The sequence below is a fragment of the Xyrauchen texanus genome, chromosome 43, assembly GCF_025860055.1.
Source record: "Xyrauchen texanus isolate HMW12.3.18 chromosome 43, RBS_HiC_50CHRs, whole genome shotgun sequence".
Classification (NCBI taxonomy): domain Eukaryota; kingdom Metazoa; phylum Chordata; class Actinopteri; order Cypriniformes; family Catostomidae; genus Xyrauchen; species Xyrauchen texanus.
In genome coordinates this window covers 28,133,382-28,161,323 of record NC_068318.1, presented here as the reverse complement: position 1 = coordinate 28,161,323, position 27,942 = coordinate 28,133,382, and the positions used below count along the sequence as shown (strand labels likewise).

The 27,942-nt window shown below is 42.0% G+C and overlaps 2 protein-coding genes across 3 annotated transcripts in view; both read left to right on the top strand.

The window, feature by feature from the left end:
* Positions 1 to 18,382, top strand: part of ssbp2b (single stranded DNA binding protein 2b) — an 85,783-nt gene extending 67,401 nt beyond the window's left edge. Inside the window, exons 6-17 of one of the 2 annotated variants that reach the window (XM_052115576.1) lie at positions 11,958 to 12,017; positions 12,739 to 12,781; positions 12,916 to 12,986; positions 13,097 to 13,164; positions 13,514 to 13,559; positions 13,697 to 13,732; positions 15,561 to 15,615; positions 16,002 to 16,072; positions 16,258 to 16,336; positions 16,566 to 16,594; positions 16,697 to 16,795; positions 16,917 to 18,382. In XM_052115576.1, coding sequence (XP_051971536.1) covers positions 11,958 to 12,017; positions 12,739 to 12,781; positions 12,916 to 12,986; positions 13,097 to 13,164; positions 13,514 to 13,559; positions 13,697 to 13,732; positions 15,561 to 15,615; positions 16,002 to 16,072; positions 16,258 to 16,336; positions 16,566 to 16,594; positions 16,697 to 16,795; positions 16,917 to 16,946 — 687 coding nt within the window. In that variant the 3' untranslated portion in view covers positions 16,947 to 18,382. Of the gene's footprint in view, positions 1 to 11,957; positions 12,018 to 12,738; positions 12,806 to 12,915; positions 12,987 to 13,096; positions 13,165 to 13,513; positions 13,560 to 13,696; positions 13,733 to 15,560; positions 15,616 to 16,001; positions 16,073 to 16,257; positions 16,337 to 16,565; positions 16,595 to 16,696; positions 16,796 to 16,916 lie in introns of both variants that reach the window. The other variant, XM_052115575.1, reaches the window with a different exon arrangement.
* Positions 18,383 to 20,129: 1,747 nt separating this feature from the next.
* Positions 20,130 to 27,717, top strand: LOC127635767 (acetyl-coenzyme A thioesterase). Its single transcript, XM_052115990.1, is given in 17 exon segments — positions 20,130 to 20,307; positions 21,125 to 21,194; positions 21,335 to 21,395; positions 21,492 to 21,593; positions 21,667 to 21,746; positions 21,748 to 21,803; positions 24,094 to 24,253; positions 24,355 to 24,365; positions 24,368 to 24,470; positions 24,757 to 24,908; positions 25,757 to 25,816; positions 25,945 to 26,003; positions 26,475 to 26,558; positions 26,651 to 26,784; positions 26,880 to 27,008; positions 27,093 to 27,219; positions 27,555 to 27,717. Coding segments are annotated over 17 exon segments (1,707 nt in total). The 3' UTR covers positions 27,696 to 27,717.
* The last annotated feature ends 225 nt before the right edge of the window (positions 27,718 to 27,942 follow it).

Here is a 27,942-nt window from a genome sequence, read left to right as displayed (position 1 = left end):
ATCGAACCAGTCTGGCCATTCTCCGTTGACCTCTCTGATCAACAAGGTGTTTCCATCCGAACCCGTATGGCCATTCTCCATTGGCTTCTTTCATCAACAATGCATTTCTGTATGCAGAACTGCCGCTCACTGGATGTGTTTGGTTTCTGAGTAAATTCTAGGAGATAAATCCCAGGAGATCAGCTGTTACTCAAACCAGCCTGTCTGGCACCAAAAATCATGCCACGAAGGAAATCACTGAGATAATTGTTTTTCCCCATTCTGATGGTTGACTAACTGAAGCTCCTGAACCATATCTGTTTGATTTTATGCACTGCACTGCTGCCACACGATTGGTTGATTAGCTAATTGCATGAATAAGTTGGTGTACAGGTGTATCTATTAAAGTGGTCACTTGAGGTGTATATATACAGTATATATACTGTGTGTGTGTGTGTGTGTGTGTGTGTGTGTGTGTGTGTGTGTGTGTGTGTGTGTGTGTGTGTGTGTGCCATACATTATATGCAATATTTTTGTACAGCAGTGCTCAATTTTGAGACAAACCATAAGCATTGCAGTGTTGTTGCGGCTGAAGTGACGGACGCAATGCTGAGCCTGTATAAAAAGTTTTTGAATATTTTTTTTCCCCCTTTGTCATAGTGGTGAATCAGCCTCTGCCACAGTCATTGTCTGATTTCCAACAGACATCATTAGATCAAACAGAAATGTTTAGCTTAAGAGTGCCCCCCAAAGGCCTGAGAGATGGCTAGCACTGTCATTCAACTGCTTGTTTGGGGAAACAGACAAGAACAAAACTCTCTTGCTTTTGTGTGTTACTGTAGAGTTATTTCAGAATGAATATCAGCTGTCCTTCAAAACATAAATATGTTAAGACACAATTAGAGCTAGAGCTTTTCTTAGAACTAACTTTTCTGAGCCATTTTTGCTTTGACTTTTAATCAGCTTGTCCGAAGGTGTTTTTTAGTTGATTTATACATTTATACATTTCAGTCTCTGAATAGTTTTGGGTACTCTGTCTTTCTGCTCTATTGTTATCAGTGATTGGTCTTTCTGGCCTCTACAAACCATTATGCAAGAATGTCCAGCACTTAATATTTCATGTGTGTAATTTGATGTTACTTGATAAGTGCATTTGCACAGAGGGAATAGATGGTACTGCGGTAGAGCTGGAGGTCTTACAGATCCACGTAGTGCTGGGCATTACTCTATACTCAGAGTGTGATACTGCTCTTCCACCAGCCTAATGGAGATGATTCACCCAAGGGAAGCCTCAGCTCACGCGGAAGTTCTCGATTTTTATCTATCAGTGGTTGGAATGGATTTTATTTGCTGTCGCAAAAGCACTGACAAACCTGTAGGCCAAAAAGCAAGTGTTAGATATGCAGGATATGTTGTGATAACATTGTTTCTTATATGTAGTTTTAGTGTTTTGGGTTGAAAAATGTTGGAGTTTATAGATAAATTGGTGACTGCTTCAGTATCGGATCTTTTTTCATTTTTATTATCAGATCATAATAGTTTTTTTTCTATTCCAGAAAGTGCTGCAGTTAAATTATTGAGATTAATATTATTATTATTTTTAAAGACGATTCTTGTCAATCATGCCTTAATATATGTTAGTAATTAAACAAAATCATTTTGTGAGATTTACTTTCTATTTGAATGAAATTGACTAAATATGTAATTAGAAATAAAAGGTAATCTAATTTTGGCAATTTTATATACATGTCATTTACTATAATATAAAATTGTGGGATATCACATATATCTGTTACGGCGCCCAGCTCTGCCAACTCCACGCACTCTCGCGCTCTCTCCCCTGAATACTAAGTGCCTCATGCTTCAGCACAGTATTGATCATTAAGCCTTGATTGCTGCCCAGCTGTCCCGCATCAAACTCTCGCCCTGAGACTATATCTGCCTCGTTAACTTAGCATCCAGTGCGAAGTATTGTTTCACCCCATGTTGCATGTCTGAGCGTTTTCTGAGTGATTCTATTGTTCCGATCCCAGCCTGTTACTAACCTTTCTGCCTGTCTGCAGCCTGCCTAACGACCCGTGCCTGCTACCGGACTCTGATATCTCGCCGCCTGCCCCGAACCATGCCTGTTTCACGCCTCTCTGTCGCCGACTGCCGATCTCGGATCCAGCCGGACTCCTTCGCCTGAGTTTAACCCTTCCCCGGGCATCAGACTAGACCTTTCCCCTGTGTTTGCTCATTGATGAGAAGTTACGTTTCCTTGAAGTCTGCCCATTAAAAACATTGTTGCAAATGGATCTGCCCGACTTGTCTGATTCTTTACAGAATACTTCGCCGAACGAGGATCCAGCGACAATGACTGCTCTGTCGGCCGCTGTCACCAACCAAGCCTCTCAGCTGGCCGCCCATCATCACCAGTTATCCCGCCTGACCACACTCACGGAGGAATTGGTCTCAGCGGTACGAGCCCTGCAGAAATCCATCGCGGCACCCACAGCCGCTCCAACATTCACCGCGCCGCCTCTCTCACTAGACCAGCCGCACACGGCGAGCTCCAACCCGCACCTCGCGCGCCCTGAGAGGTATGAGGGTGACCAAGGTAAATGCAGAGGCTTTATTCTTCAATGCTCTTTGTATCTCGCCCAGCAGACGGCCCTGCACGCCACTGATGCCAGCAAAATCGCCTTCGTGTGCAGGCTACTCACCGGTCGCGCGTTGGAGTGGATCACCGCGGTTTGGAAACCAGATGGGTCCGCCTTCTCTTCCTACGGAGAATTTCTGGAACGTTTCCAAGCTGTGTTCGAGCATGCCAAGGAGGGAACTACCGGGCAGATAATCAGCTGGGGAGAGAGATGCTTTTCGAGGTGTCTGTCTGTCGTCAAACCCTTAAAGGTCCAAGGCATTACCGAACCCCGAGATGACGCCGTGCTATCTCGCCTACCCACCGTATACCACGATCTAGCCGAGGTCTTCAGCAAGATCAAAGCCACCAAGCTACCGCCCCATCGGGAATACGACTGCGCCATAGACCTCGTACCCAATAACACACCACCCAGAGGCCGCATCTTCTCACTGTCCCAACCTGAGACCGAGGCCATGCGGAAATACGTGGAGGAGGAGCTCGCAAAGGGGTTCATCCGTCCCTCCACTTCCCCTCTGTCAGCCGGGTTCTTCTTCGTCAAGAAAAAAGATGGAGGACTGCGACCCTGCATCGACTACAGAGCCCTGAACGAATGTACCGTTAAGTTTCGTTACCCACTACCGCTGGTACCGGCTGCTCTAGAGCTTCTTCGCACAGCCAGATATTACACCAAGCTGGACCTGCGCTCCGCCTATAACCTGGTTCGAATCCGAGAGGGGGACGAATGGAAGACTGCCTTCTCCACGAGCACTGGGCACTATGAATATCTCGTCATGCCTTTCGGCCTTTCTAACAGCCCTGCCATCTTCCAATCCTTCGTCAACAACGTCCTCCGTGACCTGCTCCACCAAAATGTAATCGTCTATATAGACGACATTTTGATTTATTCTGACACCCTTGAAGCCCACATCCAGCATGTCCGCGCGGTACTTCAGAGGCTCCTTCGGTTCCAACTCTACGCCAAGATAGAGAAGTGTGACTTCCATCAGACCTCGACAACCTTTCTGGGGTACGTCATCCGCCCGGAGGGCGTGGCCATGGATGAGAATAAGGTGAGAGCAGTCGTAGACTGGCCCCAACCCTCCACCCTAAAGGGGTTGCAACACTTCCTAGGCTTCGCCAATTTCTATCGCCACTTCATCAGAGGCTTCAGCTCCGTAGCAGCCCCGTTAACAGCTCTGGTTCGGAAGGGCACGAGAGGGCTAGCTTGGAACGAGGCTGCCTCCCGGGCTTTTAAGCAGCTCAAGAACAGCTTCACTTCTGCTCCCATCCTGCACCATCCTAACCCTGAGCTACCCTTCGTGGTGGAGGTGGACGCTTCGAACACCGGGCTAGGAGCAGTACTCTCTCAGCGCCAGGGCGACCCTCCCAAGCTGTATCCCTGCGCCTTCTACTCCAGGAAGTTTAGTTCAGCAGAGAGGAACTATGACGTTGGGGACCGCGAGTTGTTACCGATGAAGTCAGCGTTCGAGGAGTGGCGCCATTGGCTTGAGGGAGCGACTCACTCATTCTCCGTGTATGCAGATCACAAGAATCTGGAGTACCTGCGTACAGCCACGAGACTGAACGCACGCCAAGCCCGGTGGTCTCTTTTCTTCTCCCGGTTCCACTTCACAGTGAGTTACCGTCCCGGTTCGAAGAACACCAAGGCTGATTCTCTGTCTCGCCTGTTCGACTCCGAAATGGAGGTCCTGACCCCAGAACCCATTATCAACCCAGCTCTCGTCCTCGGACCAGTTCAATGGGACCTCGAGACCGAGTGCGCTCAGGCCAACGCTGACCTCGAAATTCCCTCGGGCTGCCCCACTGGGAGGATCTTTGTACCAGAAACCCTCCGCGACAAAGTGATGAGCCACGTGCACGCCCTTCCCTGTTCCGGGCACCCCGGAATCACGGCCACGACCCAGCTCCTTCAGAACCGGTACTGGTGGCCCACGCTCACTCGGGACGCGAGCGAATTCATTCGCCTCTGTAGAGTCTGTATCACCCAGAAGTCCTCTCGGCTGCTACCCGCGGGCCTCCTTCAACCCCTACCTGTTCCCCAACGGCCTTGGTCCCACATCGCGGTGGACTTCATCACGGATCTGCCTCCCTCCGAGGGCTACACAACCATTCTCACCATCATCGACCGCTTCTCTAAGGCATGCCGACTCATCCCGCTCCCCAGGCTACCCACCGCTCTGCAGACGGCGGAACATCTGTGTAACTATGTCTTTCGGTTCTACGGGTTACCAGAGGACATTGTGTCTGACAGGGGACCCCAGTTCACTTCCCGCGTCTGGAATGCCTTCTGTGGGAGACTACAGATCAACGTGAGTCTCACATCGGGGTACCACCCCCAGGCCAACGGACAAGTGGAGCGCCTCAACCAGGAGATTTCCCGCTTCCTCCGCTCCTACTGCCATCGTCAGCAGGGGGATTGGCATCGTTTCTTGATGTGGGCTGAATATGCCCAGAACTCCATCCGCAAGCACTCTACCGGGATGACCCCTTTTCAGTGCGTCCTCGGATTCCAGCCCCCACTGTTCCCCTGGTCAGGTGAGCCCACCAGCGTCCCTGCCATGGATGATTGGCTCCGGCGGAGTGAGAGGACCTGGAACCTGGCCCACACTCACCTCCAGCGTGCGATAAGACGCGGCAAGGAGAGGGCAGACAGGCACCGCAGGGCAGGACCTGTTTACCAACCCGGCCAATGGGTGTGGCTATCCACACGAGACCTACGCCTCCGGCTGCCCTGCAAAAAGCTAAGTCCGAGATTCTTGGGTCCATTCAAGATCGTCCGTGAAATCACTCCTGTGTCGTTTCGTCTTGACCTGCCCAGACACATGCGCGTCTCACCCACGTTCCACGTCTCCCTGCTCAAACCAGCCGCCGCCCAATCTGTAGGGCGCAGAGAGGACTCAGAGGAGACGGCTACCCGACCTATCCAGGTAGAGGGCGAAGAGACCTACCAAGTGCATCGTCTGCTGGACTGTAGACGTCGCGGCGGGCGTCTTCAATACCTCGTTGATTGGGAGGGCTTTGGGCCAGAGGAACGTTCCTGGGCCCACGCCAGGGATATACTAGACCCGTCCCTCACTCAAGACTTTCACCGCAATCACCCTGATAGACCGGCTCCTCGACCTCGAGGCAGACCTCGCCGTCATCAGTTCCCTCGCGCTAGGAGACGCTCGCAGGAGGGGGGCTCTGTTATGGCGCCCAGCTCTGCCAACTCCACGCACTCTCGCGCTCTCTCCCCTGAATACTAAGTGCCTCATGCTTCAGCACAGTATTGATCATTAAGCCTTGATTGCTGCCCAGCTGTCCCGCATCAAACTCTCGCCCTGAGACTATATCTGCCTCGTTAACTCAGCATCCAGTGCGAAGTATTGTTTCACCCCATGTTGCATGTCTGAGCGTTTTCTGAGTGATTCTATTGTTCCGATCCCAGCCTGTTACTAACCTTTCTGCCTGTCTGCAGCCTGCCTAACGACCCGTGCCTGCTACTGGACTCTGATATCTCGCCGCCTGCCCCGAACCAAGCCTGTTTCACGCCTCTCTGCATCAGTTATCGGCCTAAAAATAAATCTGCAACAACAATAATTATCAACCATCTGTTTTGGCCCAAAGTTTTATACTTGTACATCTGATGTTCTCTATACTTTTATTTTCTGATGTTCGTCCACTTTGTTTCTTTGATAGGCAAACAAGAAAGCCCAAATGGATTAGTCAACAGAAACACAGAGGCACATACGAACACTCAAAATTCCAGGCTTAAGCCAGATCACCTTCCTTTTTTTTTTTTGCCAAAACCTGTTAGAGAGATGAATGATTGTGTCATTGTGTTATTTTTAGAAAGCTTAAACCATGAATTATGCAGTGGACCGATATTAGATTAGATGAATGGCTTGTTCAGTTCTGTTCTGACTTTAAGATATTAGACCTTTGCAGGTATTCATAAAGAAATATTGACTGGAGCCGCTGGTCTGGGTTTGTGATCTGCCAATCAAAAGTATGGACTCATTTGACTGAATCTCAGGGTTATTATACTTTTTTAATTTAAAGTTATTTTACATCATTTTTACTTTAGTTTTTTTATTGTAAGTCTAATTATACACTCACCTGCCACTTTATTAGGTACATTTGCACATCTTCTTATTCATGCAATTATCTAATCAGCCAATCATGTGGCAGCAGTGCAGTGTATAAAATCATGCAGAAATGGGTCAGGAGCTTGAGTTAATGTTTACATCAACCATCAGAATGGGGAAAAATGTGATCTCAGTGATTTTGACCATGGCATGATTGTTGGTGCCAGATGGACTTGTTTGAGTATTTCTGTAACTGTTAATCTCCTGGGATTTTCACACACAACAGTCTCTAGAGTGTATAGAGAATGGTGCAAAAAACAAAAAACATCCAGCAAGCGGAAGTTCTGTGGGTGAAAACGACTTTTTAATACCAGAGGTCAGAGGAGAATGGTCCTAGCTGACAGGAAGGTGAAATCGATTACTGTGACCGCCCTGTCACTTAACAACAATAACCACACGTAACAACAGTTCTATGCAGAAAAGCATTTCTGAACGTACAACACATTGAACACTGAGGCAGATGGATTACAGCAGCAGAAGACCCCTCCGGGTACCACTACTGTCAGCTAAGAACAGGAATCTGACGCTGCAGTGGGCGCAGTAGACTGGCCTGTAGATGATAGGAAAAACATCACTTGGTCTGACAAATCTGGATTTCTGCTGAGGTACACAAATGGTAGGCCCACTGCAGCCTCAGTTTTCTGTTCTTGGCTGACAGAAGTGGAACCCGACGTAGACTTCTGCTGTTGTAGCCCAAAAGCCTCAAGGTTCGACGTGTTGTGCATTTTGAGATGCTATTCTGCTCAATTGCACAGAGCGGTTATCTGAGTTACCGTAGCCTTTCTGTTAGCTCGAACCAGTCTGGCCATTCTCCGTTGACCTCTCTGATCAACAAGGTGTTTCCATCCGCAGAACTACCGCTCACTGGATGTTTTTTGCACCATTCTCTACACATACATTAGAGACTGTTGTGCGTGAAAATCCCAGGAGATCAGCAGTTACAGAAACACTCAAACCAGCCCGTCTGGCACCAACAATCATGCCACTGTCTAAATCACTGAGATAAATTTTTTCCCCATTCTGATGGTTGATGTGAACATTAACTGAAGCTCCTGTTCCATATCTGCATGATTATATACATTGTACTGCTGCCACACGATCGGCTGATTAGATAATCGCATGAATAAGTAGATGTACAGGTGTACCTAATAAAGTGGCCAGTGAGTGTATATTTGGATATACCGATAATATTTTATTTATATATTTGTAACTATTTTATAGTTGAATGACTTTACTGGTCTAAAACTAGATGTTTTGATTGGTAGTCAGTGGATCAGCTTTGGTTCTGATCTGTAACCTAAGGGCAGTAAACATTTACAGAAAATGTACTCTCTGCCGGCTTTACCTGTAAGGAGACCTTTCTGTTCATCTCATGAAATCCACAGACCTCACTCATCTATTATTAAAGAGGACAAATGCAGGCTTCTCACCTCTGTCCATAATTAATCATGACCGTGAGGTGTCCAAGGCCACTGCGTGCATGTTAGACACAGTGCTGGGCAACTGAGCCAGGTCCCTAAGAGGATGTAACAACTGTCTCACACACAACAGAGTTACTGAATTACTCACAGCAGAGTGACAGACATAGTGGAGTTCTTTCTAGTGTAGATATACCATGGGAGAGATGTATTAGTTTACTATATGTACAGCTTATATAAATCATGGTCAATGTTAATTTTTGAATATACTATTGTTTTTTGTTAGTTCACAATTAATTAATTAATGTAAATTTTTATGTTAAAAATGTACAGTATTAGTATCAACAAATTAACATTTATCAAGATAAATAAGTAAACTATTGCATTAATTAATGTTAACGTATTAAAGGTGCACTCAGTAACATTTTGCTCATGTCATCTTGGACAGACAGTGACATCTACTGGAGTGGATGCAGCATCATTCAATATCAATAGTTTTCCTACCAAACCTGGAGTCACAAGTTTGAATCAAGGGCATGCTGAGTGACTCCAGTCAGGCTTCCCAAGCAACCAATTGGCCTCTTTGCTGACACTGTTGAAATGTCCCTTATGTATTATGTAAGATAAAAACTTTTTAGTATATGTACTCAAACCCTTTACTTTGACTTCCATCATAAAAGAGAGGCACAAACACGCACAGAAATGTGGCAATCCACCTTAATAATTATGTTCAGGGATTCATCATGATCTTTCTCCACTTCTGCCTTCTCTTTGATGAACAATGAGCTTAATTTTCATGAGTGAAGACTTCCAATTTAACATCATAATGACTGACTCTCAGTGAAGCTCTAATTGCCTGTAATTATTGATAGATTTTTATTGTCTGCTCCAACAAGATCAGCCCCTTGTCTGAGCTTTGATCTCTCAAATGAGACACTAAGCATAACCATCTAAACCAAAGGTCCAAAAGGTGTGGGACCTCTGAACTTATCAATTATGTTGAACCCTTTATTCATCTAAAGGCTCTCTTGCCCCATGCAACCACAACTTTATCTGCACTTTAGCGTCCTTACCATTGATTGTAGCTTGCACACAGATGCTGCCAGTTCTACACCTCCTAAACCTTCTCCCATTTGTGCATAGCTCAGTTTTTAAAGGGATAGTTCACCCAAAAATGAAAGTGCTCTCATTATTTATTTACCCTTGTGTCATTCCAAACTCATATCACTTTCTCCTGTGGAACAAAAAAGGAGAAATTCTGAAGAATGTTCATTAGTGGTGGTCCAGCTTGAAAAGGACAAAAATACAACATAAAAGTTCATATCACTGTAGGGTTGGGCGATGTCCCCTAAATTGGCAGTTGACGATGTTGACAGTAAAACATCGCGATGGACGATGATATCGTCGGGGGGGTTATATAATTTCATATAATTTTCAAAAATGATATGACAAATTATTATTTCTTTATTTTACTAACCCAACTAATGACTCGTCGGCGCTTTATCAGTAGGTTGCACGACACGTGAAGCATTTTTTTATTTTTTTATTTCAATTAAGAAGAGTTGTGTATCTTCTTATACTGCTCAATGCAATGCAAGCACATTCTGCATCCTCAGCGCCTCTCTCTACTACTAGGATTTCCTAATCCTTTTTCTGGCAACCACTCCTCATCACTGCCACTAGCATCATCCTCATTTGACTCCGATGGTAATTGCTCCACTATCTTGTAGGCCTTTCTATCTCGAACTTGACTTGCGATCTACAAAATATAAAGGCACTAACTGTTACTCACATAATGGAACTAATCTGCACAAAATGTTGTTTTTGTCACAGAAACTGCCAGTTACATTCTAATAGCATAAATCAATTGATTACAGCCCAAAACGTTACTGATGAAGTTACAGATTTTCAAGAACAACAAAGTGGCAGTAATAGAATGAATTGTAGTTGACATATAGCCAGTGATGCATGATTTCCAGTTTAGTGGACAGATGATTCATTGTAATTTCCTCCCAAAATAAATGCAATACTTCAAATATTTTGCAATTGGATTACTCCTTAGTAGTTACTTGATGTTACCAAATGTAATTTACCTGTGAGGGTCTCCTTCTATAGAAGGATTGGTAAGATATTCCTGAGCTAGCCGGCATTTTTGGCAAATCTTGGATTTGAGAATGTTTTGTTGCACTTACAACGGCTGGCCAATGGGTGGCAATGTATGTTGATGATGCAATAGCGTCCACTTAAGTGGCTGATGTGCAACTAGACCACCAAAACTATATGTCCATGCATATACAAGAATAAATTAATCAAATAGTTTGCAATACTTGACTCTGACTCTTGTTGACATTAAGTTCATGACATTTTGTCACATCTATCCTGTTCCACTCCTGAAGAATGACCTTAAGTACTGTGATTGTTAACGGGGAGTGATGCTCAACTTGCACCTGACAGCTGCTCAAATAGGATTGAGGTTGGGTGACATACTATCTTGTTTATCCAAAGGAATGCTGCATTGGCTTTGGAATAATGTTTAGAGTCATTGTCATGGTAAAAAAAAAAAAGTGGCTGACAGCCCAGGCTGTCAATGCTCTTTTAAGATTTTGCAGAGCATCTGTGAATTCATGATGCCATTGATTAAGTACAATTCCCTCACACCTTCAGCACTCATAAATCCCTTTATAAGAACTTTACAACCACTGTACATCACTGTGGACACCATTTGTTAGGTTTCAGAGGGGTGTACTCATTTATGCTGTGTACTGTAATTGTTCAGTCTCAGTGCTATTGATTCACTCAAGCTTTGAGTAAATGCCTTCAGTGCTGAACTAAAGCTAGTTCGTGTTAGTACTGTTCTTAAAAATAGGACTACAATTCAGTAAGGTCACAGCTAAGAATCAATATAATGTATAAATGACAATGCTGAATACTGTATGTATGATGTAAACATGCCAAAAAAGGTTGTGTTTGAAAACAACATTAAGTCAGCATGCAATCAAAATTGACTATTTACTTCCTTAATACACGTTCCTGGACTTCTTGTCCATGGGTAATCAGTGGATGTTATTCTAAAGCCACCGTTTTAAAACTGGGAGGCGCGCCTCCCCAGGGGGGCACCAGAGCATGTCTGGGGAGGAGCCAAGATTGATGATCATTTCACAATGTAAAATAAAAAGATACATAAATACAATTAAAATGTATTGTGAAGATAAATTATTAAATTATTAAAATTATTAGTCAATCTTAATTGCCCGTAGCTCTATGGCATCATAATATTGTTAATGTCGAGAGCACAACATGCATATCATGCGAGAGAGCATCCATGTATCGGTTGCGTCAGCACGAATCACTCTGCTCGCACATGGACAACTCTCGCTCAAAACGGGACACGTGCTCTCAAATAAACTACGTTGCTCTTTGACATTTGCGAAGCTATTATAAAGTCACACAGCTCTACCTCAAGGGAGAAACGATACCGGAGTTTGATTAATCAACTGATTTTATCCATTGGGATTTGATTGGCTATCGCTATGTTCGGCTATGATGTTATTGGTTAATTTAATGGTTATGTCAGCAGAAAAGTTGTCTCAGAAGCAGACTAAGTTAAAAACAATATATATCAGATATCATTCATCACTGAAGAATTGTGCACAATAAGACCAGGGACATGTATTAAGGAAGTAAACAGGGTGCATTTTAATTTGATGTTGTCTTTTAAGCAGGTACTTACATTGTTTTTTATGGTAATAACAATTAAACTTTATGTCTCGCTTTATGTCTTTTTTCTAGCCTTTTATGTCATCACGTTATCCTGGCGGTCCCAGGCCCCCTCTCAGAATACCCAATCAGGTGCTGATGCATTTAAATTCTGTTTTTACACAATGAAAAATAAAAACATAATTATCTACACCATAGTTAAAGCTTTATCAAAATATAGTGAGTTTATAAATTAGAGAGGGGGGGGCGGGGTTATGTTAGTTTTGTCCTATTAACGTGCAATACCATCTGTTGTACCATTTCTGTGAGATTTAAATGAGATAGTTCACCCCAAAATAAAATTATATCATCATTTCTCACCCTCGTATTGTTCCAAACCTGTATGACTTTCTTATGTGGAACTTATGTGAAAATGTTAGTCAGAATGAAGGTCATAGTCACCATTCACTTTCATTGCATCTTGTTTTCCATGCAATGAAAATAAATGGTGACTGAGGCTAACATCCTGCCTAACATATCCTATTGTGTTCCATGGAAGAAAGTTGTGTAGGTTTGAAACAACATTACATTGGGTGAATAAAGTACGGCAGAATTTTCATTTTTGGGTGCACTATCCCTTTAAGTTGCACTAAGATTTTCAGATGAGACTAAAATTTGCCTGTTTCATATTTTTTGGAGATTATAAATCGCTTAAGGCTATAAATTCTATTTGTAATGCAGTCACACTGTCTTAGTTTCATAAATTCATTCCCTAATCTAATGTCGTAGCTTAAGGGCACCTTATGGGCCTTATCTAGCCCTGATTGGAAGATGTTGACAGGTATGTAATTTGTACTGTATCTTACTGGTTCAGGCATTAGGTGGAGTCCCTGGCAACCAGCCGTTATTACCCAGTGGTATGGACCCATCAAGACAACAGAGTTTGTTTCCAAAATTTATCTCAAAACCATGTTTCAATGGTCTAAGTGTTTCTAAGCTAACTGTGTGTTTACTTTCTGCATAATTCCCACCTACAACTTTTGATTGGCAGGCCATCCGAATATGGGCGGGGCTATGCAGAGAATGACTCCGCCCAGAGGGATGGTGCCTCTAGGACCTCAGGTACGTCACTCTGTGGTCATTCAAAAGACACATTTTTCTTTGATTTCGAGTTGACATATGACATTTCCTCGATAGGTTTTGTGAGATTCATGATTTTGTAATTGTTTCAGGCATATGGAGGAGGGATGAGGCCACCACTCAATGCTCTTGGTGGTCCTGGGATGCCGGGGATGAACATGTAAGAATCTCCTGTTACACTAACACTCATTTGCCTCATTATCACATTTCCAGGTTTGCACCGTGTAAGTAAACTGTTGGGGGGTAAATGTTTATAGCGGGCAATATGAGACCATCAAATGTTATTTCTGTGTGCCAATTTGCTCCAATAGCATAAGAAAAATAAACAATATTACTTTTCCAAGACTTTACAAAAGAGGAAATAAAACAGAGAGCAGTGGATTATGAGAGTCAGAAGACGGCAAATATATTGTCACTCGTTGACTAGTTCATTCACAAAGCCTGTTTCCTACTAAGACTTTACAGCCTTACAGTAGTCATTGAGTACTACACATCTCATCATTTTGTAGGGGTCCCGGAGGACGACCGTGGCCGAATCCACCCAATTCCAACATGGTGAGTAATTTTTACAATCGGTCATCATTGTGAAATGTCAGCCACTACAGCTGTAGGTAAATGTTTGCATCTAAACAGCATCTGCTTTGTTGACTTTCTCTCTGTTTCCTGTCCGATCGGATGCACGTGGCATTTAGATCCCGTACTCCTCGGCATCTCCAGGGAGTTATGTGGTAAGTGCCGTGACCCTCTCCATTCACGTGGCTCTGCTGTGAGAACAGCCACGAATACTGCTGCCCAGGTGCATCAAATTGCGAGAATTTTGTCATCAAAAGAATCATGTGTCCTCAATAGTGGATCCAAATGAAAGTTCTTGATTGATTACAAGAGCAAATATGCTTCTGGATTGTTGCACCGATATTGTAATTTTGACCAATGCAGATATCAATAATTAACAGAAATAGTCAATAATTAGTAGTGCTTTCTTGGGCAAGTTTAGCTATTATTATTGCTTACACTTATGGTTAGATATCTGAACAAACAAACGGCCAAAGGGGCCGTTGTCTCAAGACCTATATTTTAAACTTTTCGAAATTGTCACACACAGCGTCTAAAACACGTGGTGCTCCTGCACTAGACTCAAAAAAAGGCAAGACAGCGCAACAGTCAGACATACGTCTAGCGCATGTTTACCTAGGAAAAATATTGAAAAACACATCTGTTGTGAATGGCCCCTAACTCGCCCCACACATTACACTATGGACACTAATGATACCTCTTGTGGATTGTTGAGGAGATGTAGGCTAGTAATTTTCTAAGCAATCAGACAATTTAACCAATCTAAAATCTAATGTAAGTCTATGGGATGCCTGACAGACGATAAAATGGGCAAAAAAAACTACAGACTTGCAATGAAGGAGGTCTGGGATCAATATTTAGAGACCTGATTATCAAAGAGATATTAGAGGGCCAGTTAGCAACCACCCAGAACACCTTAGCAAACTCATAGCAATGCACTAAAAATCACTCACACATTAGCAATGGTATCGCTATCATGTTGGTGAGATATGCATATGGCCAATAGAAATATAATTTTCAATATTATACTTTATATCTATACTGTTTTATCTGTTTGTTTTTTAGACTATTAAGACTGTAATTAATGTATTAACAGTAGTGGTGGCATAGTGGGCTAAAGCACAGAACTGGTAAACACCAGGAACTACGACAGTTATGGGAAGTGATCGCTGATGATCTACTATTGATGAATGATGATCTGCTGTTGATACATTTATAGATAGTATTTATTAGACTGTGTGACAAAATGTACTTCATAATCTTTATAAAAGACTTTAGTACTTAAAAGAGTTAACTGTTTATTGGAAAAAATATAACCTCTGAGATTAACTGCTTCCAATCTCAACCTAATCAGACAGATGGTGATAATTACAAAACATTAACATTGTCTAATACCGAATCGGTCACCAATACTGTATATCGCACTGATTCACGCATCCCTTGTCCCTATCATTCACTTCTTGAGCTGTTCCAGATTAGATACACAGCTTGTTAAAAGTCATTCCAAAATCAATTTATTGTGGAAGTCTTTTAAGCAACTCAACACTTTCAGATATTTAGAATCACACTTGAGATACCCAATGTGATTAAACGTGCCGTTTTAAGACATTCACAGGAGGTGTTGTGTTAAAATACTGTCAGAATCTCCCGGCAGTGATGTATTGTGGTGAGCTGCATCAGGATCTTACTGAAACCAGCCCGACAAGCGAGGTGCTCGGGAAGGCAAAGTCGAGTCAGCAGAGAGAAGGAGAGATAATTAGATTTGGAAAGAGGAGGCTGGAGCAGATATGCACATTGCTGACCACAGCAAGGGCCCCGGGCCTTTGTCATGCACCACACACACACACACACAGACACACACAATTATACTCAAATGTACACATGTACTGTAGATGCCACTTGCATTAAGATATAACTCATTAGTATGTGTTTATGTGAGTATCAGAATAACATTTCTCTTATCTTTCTTTCTTTCTTTCTCAGGGTCCACCCGGGGGAGGAGGGCCTCCTGGAACTCCCATCATGCCTAGCCCTGCAGGTAAAACTCCACTTCTCTCTCTGTCTATCTATCTATCTATCTATCTATCTATCTATCTATCTATCTATCTATCTATCTATCTATCTATCTATCTATCATCTTCGATGGATGGATGGATAGATGCAAATGTTGATGTTAGAATGAAAATGTTTCTATTGTGCATTTTATTTAATTATTTTTTATTTTTTTAATTTCTTCATTAAAGACAAATTCCAAGTTCAAAACAAGTTAAGATCGATCGACAGCATTTGTGGCATAATGTTGATGATCACAAAAATGTATTTTGTCTCGTCTCTCCTTTTTTTTAAAAAAAAAGCAGAAATGGTCAGATGATCATTTGTAGAAATGGTGGTGATATTGTGTGCTCTTTGGTTCTTCCTTTACAGACTCAACGAATTCTGGTGAGAACATGTACACCATGATCAACGCAGTGCCGCCCGGAGGAAACAGGCAAAATGTAAGCCAGCGAAAATAGTTTTTGAAATAAAATAGTAATTGCACACATGCATATAAGTAAATATTTGTGTTGCATTTGTTGTTCATGCTGTGTGTACTGACATGTTAATGGACTGTCTGCACTATAATTATTCGAATAAAACGTCTTATATAGAGTATGAGTACTTTTGTGTGCGTTTTTGGCAGTTCCCTATCGGCCCGGGTGGGGATGGTCCAATGGGCAGTATGGCAGGAATGGAGCCACATCACATGAACGGATCATTAGGTACAAAAAACACTTGCAACTCTTGGATTACTTGTAGTGCCATATTCTTTACTTGGAAAGGATCAAAGCACATTCGCAGCTTTCATGCATGATTTCCCTGATTTGTACTTTTTTGCCTATTGTGTGCTTATGCCCCCCTGTGGACAAGAAGTTTAATGTGGTCTTTAAGCCACAATCCTTACCATCTATCCATAACCTGAAGTCTGTATTTGTGTTGAATTTTCTATAGGGTCAGCTGATATGGATAGCATTCCCAAGGTAAGAGTTGTTTAAATGCAACATTGTAGATTTTCATGCATAAATTGGATACAGGGTCCAAAAAAGCTCCTTGCCTGAAACATAAAATGTGTTTCTGAACAGAACTCTCCCGGTAACCTGAGCATGAGCAACCAACCTGGAACTCCTCGAGATGACAGCGAGATGGCCGGAAATTTCCTCAACCCTTTCCAGAACGAGAGCGTATGTTATTTCCTCTCTGGTTTTGTCCATATCCATCCAGTTTCACGATAGAAGAGTGTTTTATCTTCTGCAAGGGCCTCTGAATTCTTAAAAGTTCTCAATTCTTTTTGTCACCTTGTAGTATTCTCCAAATATGACCATGAGTGTGTGAAGACCTCGTTTTGGACATCCTGGTGGATTCCACCTCACAACAAGGCACTTGTGCAAGCGCGCTGTAGCCAGCCCTTTTCTGCTTTCTGAAGAAGATGGGTCCAAGCCTTTCCTTTTTCACTCCTATGTTCGTTTGGTTTTATTTTCAAGGATAATTCTTTCACCTCCTCGGCCGTGTCACACCGAGGGATGAAGCTGAACCAAGTTGGACGAGAACGACGAATCAACATTCTGTCTATATTTACATATATCTTTGTGTATATACTGTATGTGGGTGTTCATTCAAAGTTACACGTGCATGTGTGTATAAAAGGACATATTATTGATCCTTGTACGAGCTTGAAAGGGACACAGAAAGATTATGGACTTTAACTATGTTTTAACTAAAATCATATTTATTTTAAGTATGATGTAAATTTATCGCACGGGGGTCAAGTACTTACAATGACAGATCAATAAACCCTGAGCAAAAATCACAATGAAAACATCAATTTCCCAGTGATAACATACTGTAATTGATGCAACGAGAATAACATTTTCATTAATCAAAGGGAGAAACATGGGCAGTTTGAAAACCTACGAGTTTGATTATTGTTTTGTTGTCACTAATGGAAATGTGTAATTCCAACTGCCGCCTGTAATTTATCATTTTACTGCATACAGCCTCTGGACATTTGTGCTCATCTAATGCAGTCCAATCAAATCAGCACCGTTGAGGTTTTGTTTGCTTATATTTGAAAACAGGTGATTCGTTTTTTCAGGACGATGCCTAAGAAGAACAGCCATTCCAAATGTACACTTTAAAAATCCGAGATGCAAACTACTCACCTTTTGGCTAGTCACCTTTTTGAATTTGCTTGGTAACATTGTTACATATGTTATATTTATTAAAATCACCTCAAAGAGGTGCTTAAGCTTAAACACGTCAAAAGGCTTATACTCCAAGAAACAAACCAACTGAAAATATTCCCGTGGATAACCTGATGTGACTTTCTCTCATTTTTCACCTCTCATGAGTTTGCATCCCTGAAACGTTATTGAGCCCCTTTCCATTTTAAGTGTTGGATGAGAAAAGGACATCCTCCCGAACTGAACTGTGCTTCTACTACATCACTGTACACAAGATCGCCACACTAGCTTTAGTTAACGTTGTTTTACGATGAATATTTGCTTATCAGATACGTCGTTTGTCACTCTTATATTGCAGTGTTTTCTTCGTGAATATCTTTGCATGTGAATACAGAAAGAAAAATGGATTTTATGAAAGGATCAATGAATCATTCAGAGGAAGGGCACATGGATTGGAACTGTAATTTCGTACATCTGTCATTCTAATAATCAACTTATTTATACAGCCGTTGTTGTGTCACCCGGAGAAACTGTGATTTGCATTGCTTTTTTATTTCAAGTGGAATTATTATTATTATTATTATTATTATTATTGCAAAATTTCTAATATATATATATATATATAATATATATATATATATATATATATATATATATATATATATATATATATATATATATATATATATATGTGTGTGATTTTTTATAGCTTAAGGATCCAATTCATCTGTGTCTCTGTGAATTATTTAAAATTATGCTGTACAATAATTGAGGTGTTTTCGTGTTTATTTGTAATAACATCTCCCTTTAGTTGCCCCAGATTTTTTGCTTGACAATGAGACCCTATCATGAGAGTGCAACATTTTTGTTTGAATTATTGTGTTATTTGATGTTTAATTTTTTATTTTGTGATGTGTTTATTTTCTACCTTGTGTTGTCTTTTGTAAATACACAGAGGAGTTTTGGATATACTATACTGATATAAAGCTTCTCATTGCTGTTTAACACTGTTTGTTTGTGCGTTTGTAAACTAATGTCTACTAACCGATTTTTTTCCACTGATTTTCATTCCTATGATTTACATACTTGTTAATATAAAATGATTTTTCAAAGGATTAACTTTATTTTAAAGAACTTGCTGAGCTTGCCTTTGTGTTGCTCTTCCATTGCAAATGCCTCACTGTAACCTTGATTTTTGCCGAAATAATTTTTTTAAGTAATCAACATATGCTGTCAATGAAGCTCAACTTGTTTTAAGCCTGGAATATTCCTTTAAAGGGGTCTTGACATGAGGAATTACATTTTCCTTGATCTTTTGACATATAAGAGTTCATTGTACCATAAAAACACACTGTAAGTTTCATAACTCAAAACTTCCTCCTCACTGGAAAAAAAAGCATTTGTTGAAACCAAGGAGCCAAAATGACTCATTGTCTACTTCCTCATTGTGATGTCACACTGTGGTAGATATTTGCATCTGACCACCTTCACAACAACACATCAACGCCTACTTTACTTCATCACTTTCGTAGCCCCGACCAGTAGCGTTGAGCAGTGAGATGGCAAAGAGAGCCAATCACAACAGTGTGCGTTTACTGTCAATTCTTAAAGGAGTAGCAGCACCAAAACTAAGCATTTCTGACAGAGGGTCAGAATGAGGCTGGAAAAATATCAAATTTGTGTTATCCGTGCTTTGCACAAGATGTAGCGGCACGCAGAAAACAGAAGTAGATTTGACCTTTGCTTCCTCAGACGAACAATTCACGAGTCTCTGTGAGGCGGCAGATGTAAAACGCACTCTGACCTGGGCCTCTTTGGGGTGGGCAAGTGGTTGACCATTCTCCAGACCAGGAGGGGGCTGTCAGAATTTTCTGGGGGGGGCACAAGGAAAATCTAGGGGGGCATTGCCCTCCCTTAGACCTGGCTATGACTCTGACTAACCCACAAAACCCTCACCTACCTTTTGTTTTGACTTTTTTGTGTGATTCAAGCCTGCATTATGGAGTAAAGATCTCCACGTCAACCATTTTATTACCCTCTGGTTTATGGCCCCATAATTGGGTCTCAAATACAAAAAATAGGCTTATGCAATACATGTAGGGATGTATGTGCAATAAAACCAATTGTAGCAAAGGTGTGAGGGTGTGGGACTGTATGTACATAGATGCCAGTGTATGTGTTCGGTAGTGTCGCAGCTAGTAGCTCAGGTATTCTTAAAATTTGTCATTTGGGACACACATCACATGGTCTAAAACAACAGAGTTGAGGGCATCGGCTCTGAAAAGAGCACTCTGTCATTTCAATGAATCAGAACTGGTCTGGAGGACCATTAGACATGGGCAGCAAGGGTCATTCAATTCTGGTCGGATCCAGCGAGAAGGGACGCAAGTCCGGGTCTGGCTCGGTAGAGGTGCAGATGTGCCAATCCATCTTGCCCTGCCATGCCAACTACCAGGGAGAACTGGGTGCAGGACAGCTGCTGAAGTGGATGGACACTATTGCCTGCCTTGCAGGTGAGTAGGAACGCGGCAGATTGATTGATTGATTCTAGTTAATGGGATGGTTCAACAAAATATTTAAAGTCAGTAATCATTTATTCACCCTCATTTTGTCATTGACTTTCTTTCTTTCTTTCTTTTAATGGAGCTCAAAAGGAGATTCATGGCAGCATGTTACCCTTAATCACCTTGCTCTTTTTTCTGTTCAGTGAAAAACCTTTTGGGTGCCATGGATTCAGTGGGTGGCATATGGGTTTGGACTGACAATGGGGTAAATAAATGATAACAGAATTTTTACTTTGGGTGAACTAACCATTTAAAGTGTCATATTAAACTGCATAGCAAAACCAAGAATTAAATGCACCATGTAAACAAACAAACATAGCACAACTCTGCAGAACCCATAATGATAAAACAACCTGACCTATCATTGTATACCAGCCTGTTATCAGACCATTAGAGAGTAAGTTAAGATAAGCAGTCGACTTTGAACAAGGAAGGTAACTTCCATTCATTCACCTTTTACCCACAAGTCTTACATGAATCCATTTGTATACCACACTTTCAGAGGAAGAGAGCCCTTGAGGAAGGCACACATTAATTATTTACATGTGTCCTCCTCTCTGATGGTTGAAGTTCCATCTTCTAGCAAACAGTTTCCGGTTTCTGCTCCAGTTAGAAACATTAAATATGAATAATGGGAAGCAAAGCTTGACAAACAAATGGCACACTAACTATGTGTGTGGGTTTATTCCCATTTTTGGGAGGGTTGATATTGTGCTTATTTAATAATTTTTATAAATGTCTCCATCTTTCTTTTCATTCTTATCAGCTGAAAGACATGCAGGAACAGCATGCGTAACAGCTTCGATGGACGATATTCGGTTTGAAGAGACAGTGAGGTACATCTGTACTCATTTCTAAATATCTCTTTATTTTTGATAGTCATGTGTTCCTCGTTACCCGTATGACTTGCGTTCTTCCGTGAAACAGTGAACCATCTTTCTTATTTTTTATCATATCATATCTCTCTTCCTATCAGGGTTGGGCAGGTTATCAATATCAAAGCCAGAGTGAATAGAGCTTTCAACACCAGTATGGAGGTAATACAAGCAGGAAAACATTACATTATCAAATATTAACTGAACAGTAATGCATTAGTTTGTTTGATCAGGCCTGTGTTTACTGTATATGATCAGGTGGGGATCTATGTAATGGTACAAGAAGTTCTCAGCGGCATTATGAAGAGAGTTTGTGTGGCTTTCTCCACTTTTGTCGTGAAACCAAGAGGGACACAGAAGGTGAGGCAACTGGGCAACAAGTGAAGTTATTGGCCAGGATACCAGCTAAACCTTCATGTGTCTATTGTTACAGGTCACTCTTAAGCCTGTGGATGTTCACGGTTCTGTAGAGGTGATGCTAGAACATTTTCTAGCTGCAGAAAGACGGAGACTTCAATGAGGAGGCCTTCAAAAATCTTATGATGGACTATTACAACCTTCAAGACAAGGGTCAGCTCTTTATTTGAACTGTTATATTACCATTGAATATTGAATATACTTGATGTGAATGAAAACAAGGCTGTGAGGTAAAGGAGTGCAGTTTATTCAAGAGGTTGAACTGACTTAAGGTCAGAGGTGTGGAGTGTTTTGTCCACTGAAAAGTTTTTGTATAAACTTAGTAATCAGCATCGAGATAAACAACTGTACAGCCAATTGAACCAACTGTACTTCTTTCCGTTACGGACTCATTTTCATTTGTATCAAATTAAACTGCAAAAAGAAAAAGAAAAAAAAAAGAAAATAGTGTGGCTGGTCTCCCAGTCTGCCCAAGCTGGCCTTCAACTGGTCTAGCTGGTGTAGATGGTCTCCCAGTCTGTCCACCTGATCTTTAACTGGTCTAGCTGATCTTCAGCTGGTCTAGCTGGACTCCCAGTCGGCCCAAGCTAGTCATCAACTGGTCTAGCTGGTCTCCCAGTCTGCCCACCTGGTCTTTAACTGGTCTTACAGTCTTTCAGTCTGTCCTTGCTGGTGTTCAGCTGGTCTTTTAGCCTAGACAAGCTAGTCTTCACCTGGTCTAGCTGGTCTCCCTGTCTGCCCAAGCTGGTCTTTTAGCCTAGACAAGCTAGTCTTCACCTGGTCTAGCTGGTCTCCCTGTCTGCCCAAGCTGGTCTTTTAGCCTAGACAAGCTAGTCTTCATCTGGTCTCCCTGTCTGGACTAGCTGGATTTGAACTGGTCTTCCAGTCTGCCGGAGTTAGTCTTCATCTGGTTTAGCTGGTCTTCAACTGGTCTAGATGGTCTTCCAGTCTGCCTAAGCTGGTCTTCATCTGGCCTAGCTGATCTTCAACTGGTCTAGCTGGTCTCCCAGTTAACCCCACTTGGTCCTCAGCTGATCTTTCAGCCTAGAAAACTAGTCTTCCGCTGGTCTTCACCTGGTCTAGCTTGTCTCCCAGTTGGACCAAGCTGGTCTTCAGCTGGACTCCAGGCCTGGCAAACTGGTGTTCAGCTGGTCTAGCTGATTTTACAGCCTTTCTAAGCTGGTCTAGCTGGTCTCTCAGCCTGGACTAGCTGGATTTCAACTGGTATTCCAGTCTGCCGAAGTTAGTCTTCAATTGGCATAGCTGGTCTTCAACTGGTCTATATGGTCTTCCAGTCTGCCTAAGCTGGTTTTCATCTGGTCTAACTGATCTTTAACTGGTCTAGCTGGTCTCCCAGTTTACCCCACCTGGTCATCAGCAGGTCTTTCAGCCTAGAAAATCTAATTTTCAGCTGGTCTTCACCTGGTCTAGCTGGTCTCCCAGTCAGACCAAGCTGGTCTTCAGCTGAACTCCAAACCTGGCAAACTGGTGTTCAGCTGGTCTAGCTGTTCTCCCAGCCTTCTCAAGCTGGTCTTCAGCTGGTCTCCCTGCCTGGCAAGCTGGTCTTGAACAGGTTTAGCTGGTCTTCCAGTCTGCCCAAGCTGGTCTCCAGCTGGCCTCTCAGGTTTTACAAGCTGGTCTCCCAGCCTGGTCTTGAGCTAGTCTAACTGGTTTTCCAGCCATGCGAAGCTGGTCTTTAGATAGTCTCCCAGCCCACCTAAGCTGGTCTTTAAATGGTCCAGCTAGTCTCCGAGCCTGACCAGCTGACATGCGCCTAAACCAGCAAACAGACCAGCCTGACCTGGCTTAGAGACCGGCTCAGACCAGACAACCAGGTGAGATGTTCCCCCAGCCCGGACAAGCTATTTTAGCTTGTATCTCAGCCAGACCAGACTGGTCTTGAACTGGTCTCCCAGCCCACCTAAGCTGGTCTTTAGATGGTCCAGCTAGTCTCCGAGCCTGCCCAGCTGACATGCGCCTAAACCAGCAAACAGACCAGCCTGACCTGGCTTAGAGACCGGCTCAGACCAGACAACCAGGTGAGGCTGATTTTAGCAGTTCTTTTCAGCAGGGAATATTGCATCAACCCCGACTAACTTGCATCTAAATGTGATTTGTCTTTATATAACACAACAGTCATCTCAGAACAAAGGGTACAACCTGCGGTGTGGAATTCATTCCCCAAACACGCTCAGTTTTCTCCAGTGGAAAAAATCTCTGTAGAGTCAGCCAGAGGACAGATACGCACCACGGCATGAGCCAAACAAGATCAGCACCACAACCAGAAATTGGCAATAAGATCAAATGTTTTAGTGAAACTCCTGAGACATTCCACCACTAACTAATATGTACATGTAATATGCACACATTCACAGCAGTGCCATTCCACGAGGTTGCTGCTGAATTGTATGCAACACCTGAACAGGATATGTTGAAATTACAGGACTGTGGAGCAGAAAAGCCATTGTGCCCTTGATATCGACTGAACTCACTCAGGTCGAGAGCATCGAGTTGGTGTTACCACCACACGCCAATCACCATGGTAACACTTTCAGTGGACAGATCATGGCCTGGATGGAGAATGTAGCTACCTTGGCAGCCAGGTACTGCATCCAGCAACACCAAGTTGTGAGCTGAAGTTTGTGGTTCTAAAAAAAAAAGTGCATTTGGTTTTGTGTTTTGATCAATGTCTCTGTTCCTTTAGTCGTTTGTGCGGTCTTCTTCTCTAAGAGCAGTAGACATGTTCCAATTCCGAGGTCCCTCAAGTGTTGGTGACAGACTAGTGTTCAAAGCAATGGTCAACAATGCCTTTCAGACCAGGTATACGATAGTGCACTGGTAGCGATAATCTGACTGCCATGGAATTGCAATCTGACACATAAATTACTCTTCACATATTAAACTGTCAACAGCGTTAGACTTCCAGAATACACTTCCTCCGTGACACAGTATTTCTTCAGAATATAAAAATGGTCAGTCTTGATTTTATGTTGTCTTTAATACTTCTCATATTATAAACTAAGGCTTAACGAAGTGTTATATAATGAAGAGATTATGCCAGGTGTGTTAGCATTGTGACTGACCATATCTCTCTTTTGTGTATCAGTGTGGAGGTGGGTGTTCGGGTGGAGGCATATAACTGTGAAAAGTGGAGTGAGGGGACACCGAGACACATCAACAGTGCTTTCATGATTTATTATATACCAGCTGAGAGTGAAAGACAAACATTTCCTGATGTCACTTTCACAACTCATGTAAGTGACTTTCATATTGTGCATTACAATAGCAAAGACAATACATAGGGGAAGATGGGTTAAGACACCCCCTTAATAACAATGTGCATTTACTTTTAAATTGTATTACATAAAGATAAATGTTTAGCATGTACAGGATGATGATGCATCATACAATATATTATCAAATGAAATAAATAGAGGACACACTTGCTAATTTGGTTGTCATAGCACAAAATAAAAATACAAATATGAAAAGGGACCATTTGTCCAAATCACTATTTTCCAATGACATAAAATCAAATCAACTTCAAAACTGTCCATATGGAATAAATCTCACAGATTAAATATCAAGATTAAGCGGAGCACAGCCATTCAATAAAGATGTTGAGATTAGTTTTATTGCCATCTATGGTGAAGGTTAAGGTGCGTGATCTTTGGTCGGACGGACGGATGGATGCTCTGACCCCAGTTAACCCAACCTGGTCCTCAGCTGGTCTTATAGCCTAGAAAAAGTAGTCTTCAGCTGGTCTTCACCTGGTCTCCCAGTCAGACCAAGCTGATCTTCAGCTGGACTCCAAGCCTGTCAAACTGGTCTTCAAGTGGTCTCCCTGCCTGCCCAAACTGATGTTCAGGTGGTTCAACAATTCTTCCAGCATTCCCAAGCAGGTCTTCAGCTGGTCTCCCTGCCTGGCAAGCTGGTCTAGCTGATCTCTCAGCCTTCCCAAGCTGGTTTTCAACTGGTTTCCCAGCCTGGTCTTGAGCTAGACTTGTGCTAGTCTAACTGGACTAGATGTTTTAAAAAAACTTTTTTTATTAAAAGTAAAAAAAAAATTGTTTAAAAATATGAATCCTGCATTTTTGTTGTTGCAGGATGGAGAGAAAGATTTCTTGGTGCAGTTGTCAGGAAGAGAATTTGAATGGCAGGTACACATTAGCATGAAAAAAAATTAAAAATAATAATAAACAAAAAATACATAGGAGACAAATTTTTGACAATGTTTATATTTAGATACGAGACCATTTCAAATGTAACATATTTATTTATATTCCCAGAATACACATCTTGTACTCAAGAGACGAGGGACCCATTTCTGTGCCTTGGGGCCGTAATAATCAGGTATCACTGAAATCAAATGACGAATTTCAAAAGAGTCAATGGCTTTTTTTTCCTTTTGTTTGTGAATCAGCCTGTTGTGAGCAGTGATAAATATTTCAAATAGTAGTATGCTGTTTTACGGTCAAAGTAGCATTGCATGTTTAATTCAGCAAGCAGCATAGTTATCTCTGAAATAACCATACATTGCAGTTTACAATTTGGTGTAATAATGTCTGAACTTTAGGCAGTCTGCTCAAATAACGAGTCAAGCTATATTTTGCTAATATTCCTTCGGCGCACAAAATGTATTCTTCACGTTGTTGCAAATATAGTAGATTGCAAAAAACTTGCATTTTTGTTTTATTTATTTTTCAAAAGTTGCAATTAGTATGCCATTCTGAATATACCAATTACCAATGAGCAGGAGCTGTTTTGTTGTCCAAAAAGAGAATATATGTTGTCTTGTTCTTGTACCTTCTGTGCCCTCTACAGGTGTATTTGGGGTACAACAATGTGGCCGCTCTTACAGTCTTAGCTGGAAAACAGGGCTGGGAAGCCAGCAACATCAATGATAAGGTTATTACACAATATGCCTACACAACATGTAAAACATGTTTCACTCCTATGTATCTATCCTATATGCAGAACTGACTATGTGTGCGTTGTAGGTAGAAGTCCATGTGCACGAGAAGGCAGATCTGTTGTGCTTAAGAGTTGATATGGAGGTCCGGACATCAGCTGTTAATGCTTTCTCGCTGCTCAACGACCTGCGATTAAGGCCATGTTGGGACAAACACTATTTGTATGTTAAGAGGAGTTTGTTACATCTCTCACAGACTCACAATATACCGTACAAGTATTTCTAATATTATTTGCATATTTCTGTATCTCCTACAGGAGCTGTGAGGAGGTCGAGAAAGGAGACGAGGAGGAAACTGTTTATCATGTTAAATGTGGCACAATTCATGGATGCAAAAGTCAGGATTTTGTGTTTCTGTTGTCAAAAAGGCAACCCTGCAAAGATGGGTACAATTCCACTTCAACTAACAATGATACAGTCTGTCTTCACTGTTAATGCACTGGAGTTCAGACAGATTTTTCTTGTTACAGAGACCCATATGTGATAGCGCTCCGCTCTGTCACCGTGGCAACAGTTCCACCTGATGAGAACTGCATTCGAAGTGAAGCAAAATGTGCAGGATTCCTAATTCATGAAATCAGCTATTCAACCTGCAAGGTACAAACTCAAATGTCTGAACATTTTTGTTATCTACAGGGTTTGCAAGGACATGAAAAACTTTGAAATATCAGGGAACACATAAGTGTGATTTCTAGGCCTGGAAAAGTCATACAATGAATGTAGCCTAATAAAAAGTAACAGAAATTCAACAGTGAATATATATTTGTCTACATTTGCATGCTCAAAAGCATACAGTATTTCCTCGCCCAGATACTCCTCTCCAAATGACTGGAAGAGTCATGGAAAATATAATAGAAATTAATCAGTCAAAAAGCGGTGAATGCTGAAAAAACATGGCTGTTAAATTTGATGCTCGCTGGTTACTCTTGCAGGTGTCTTACTACAATCAGGTGACCTCTGGAGTGCTACCCTATGTAGAGGGAAATTTAGCAGGCTGGTCCAAATCCATGGAAGAGACAGCAATGTCCTGCATCTCATTTATGGAGCAAGATTTGCTTACTACAGCGTTCTGATGCATAAAAGTCTGCAACAGTAGAGTTCCAGAAGCAAAACTCCCATTCATTTTCTCCACTGAGCAATTAATTTCCAGTGATAACGTAGAAACCTTTCACTACAGGCCTGCCATGAGCTCTAGGGTCATTAAGTGATAGCATTTGCTTCTGTAGAAGCGACAAGTGGTGTGATTTTAAAGTTAATACCCTAAATATCAGTGAAAAACTACAAAACCCATAATCCTGAAGAGAGATCCACCAATCAGGG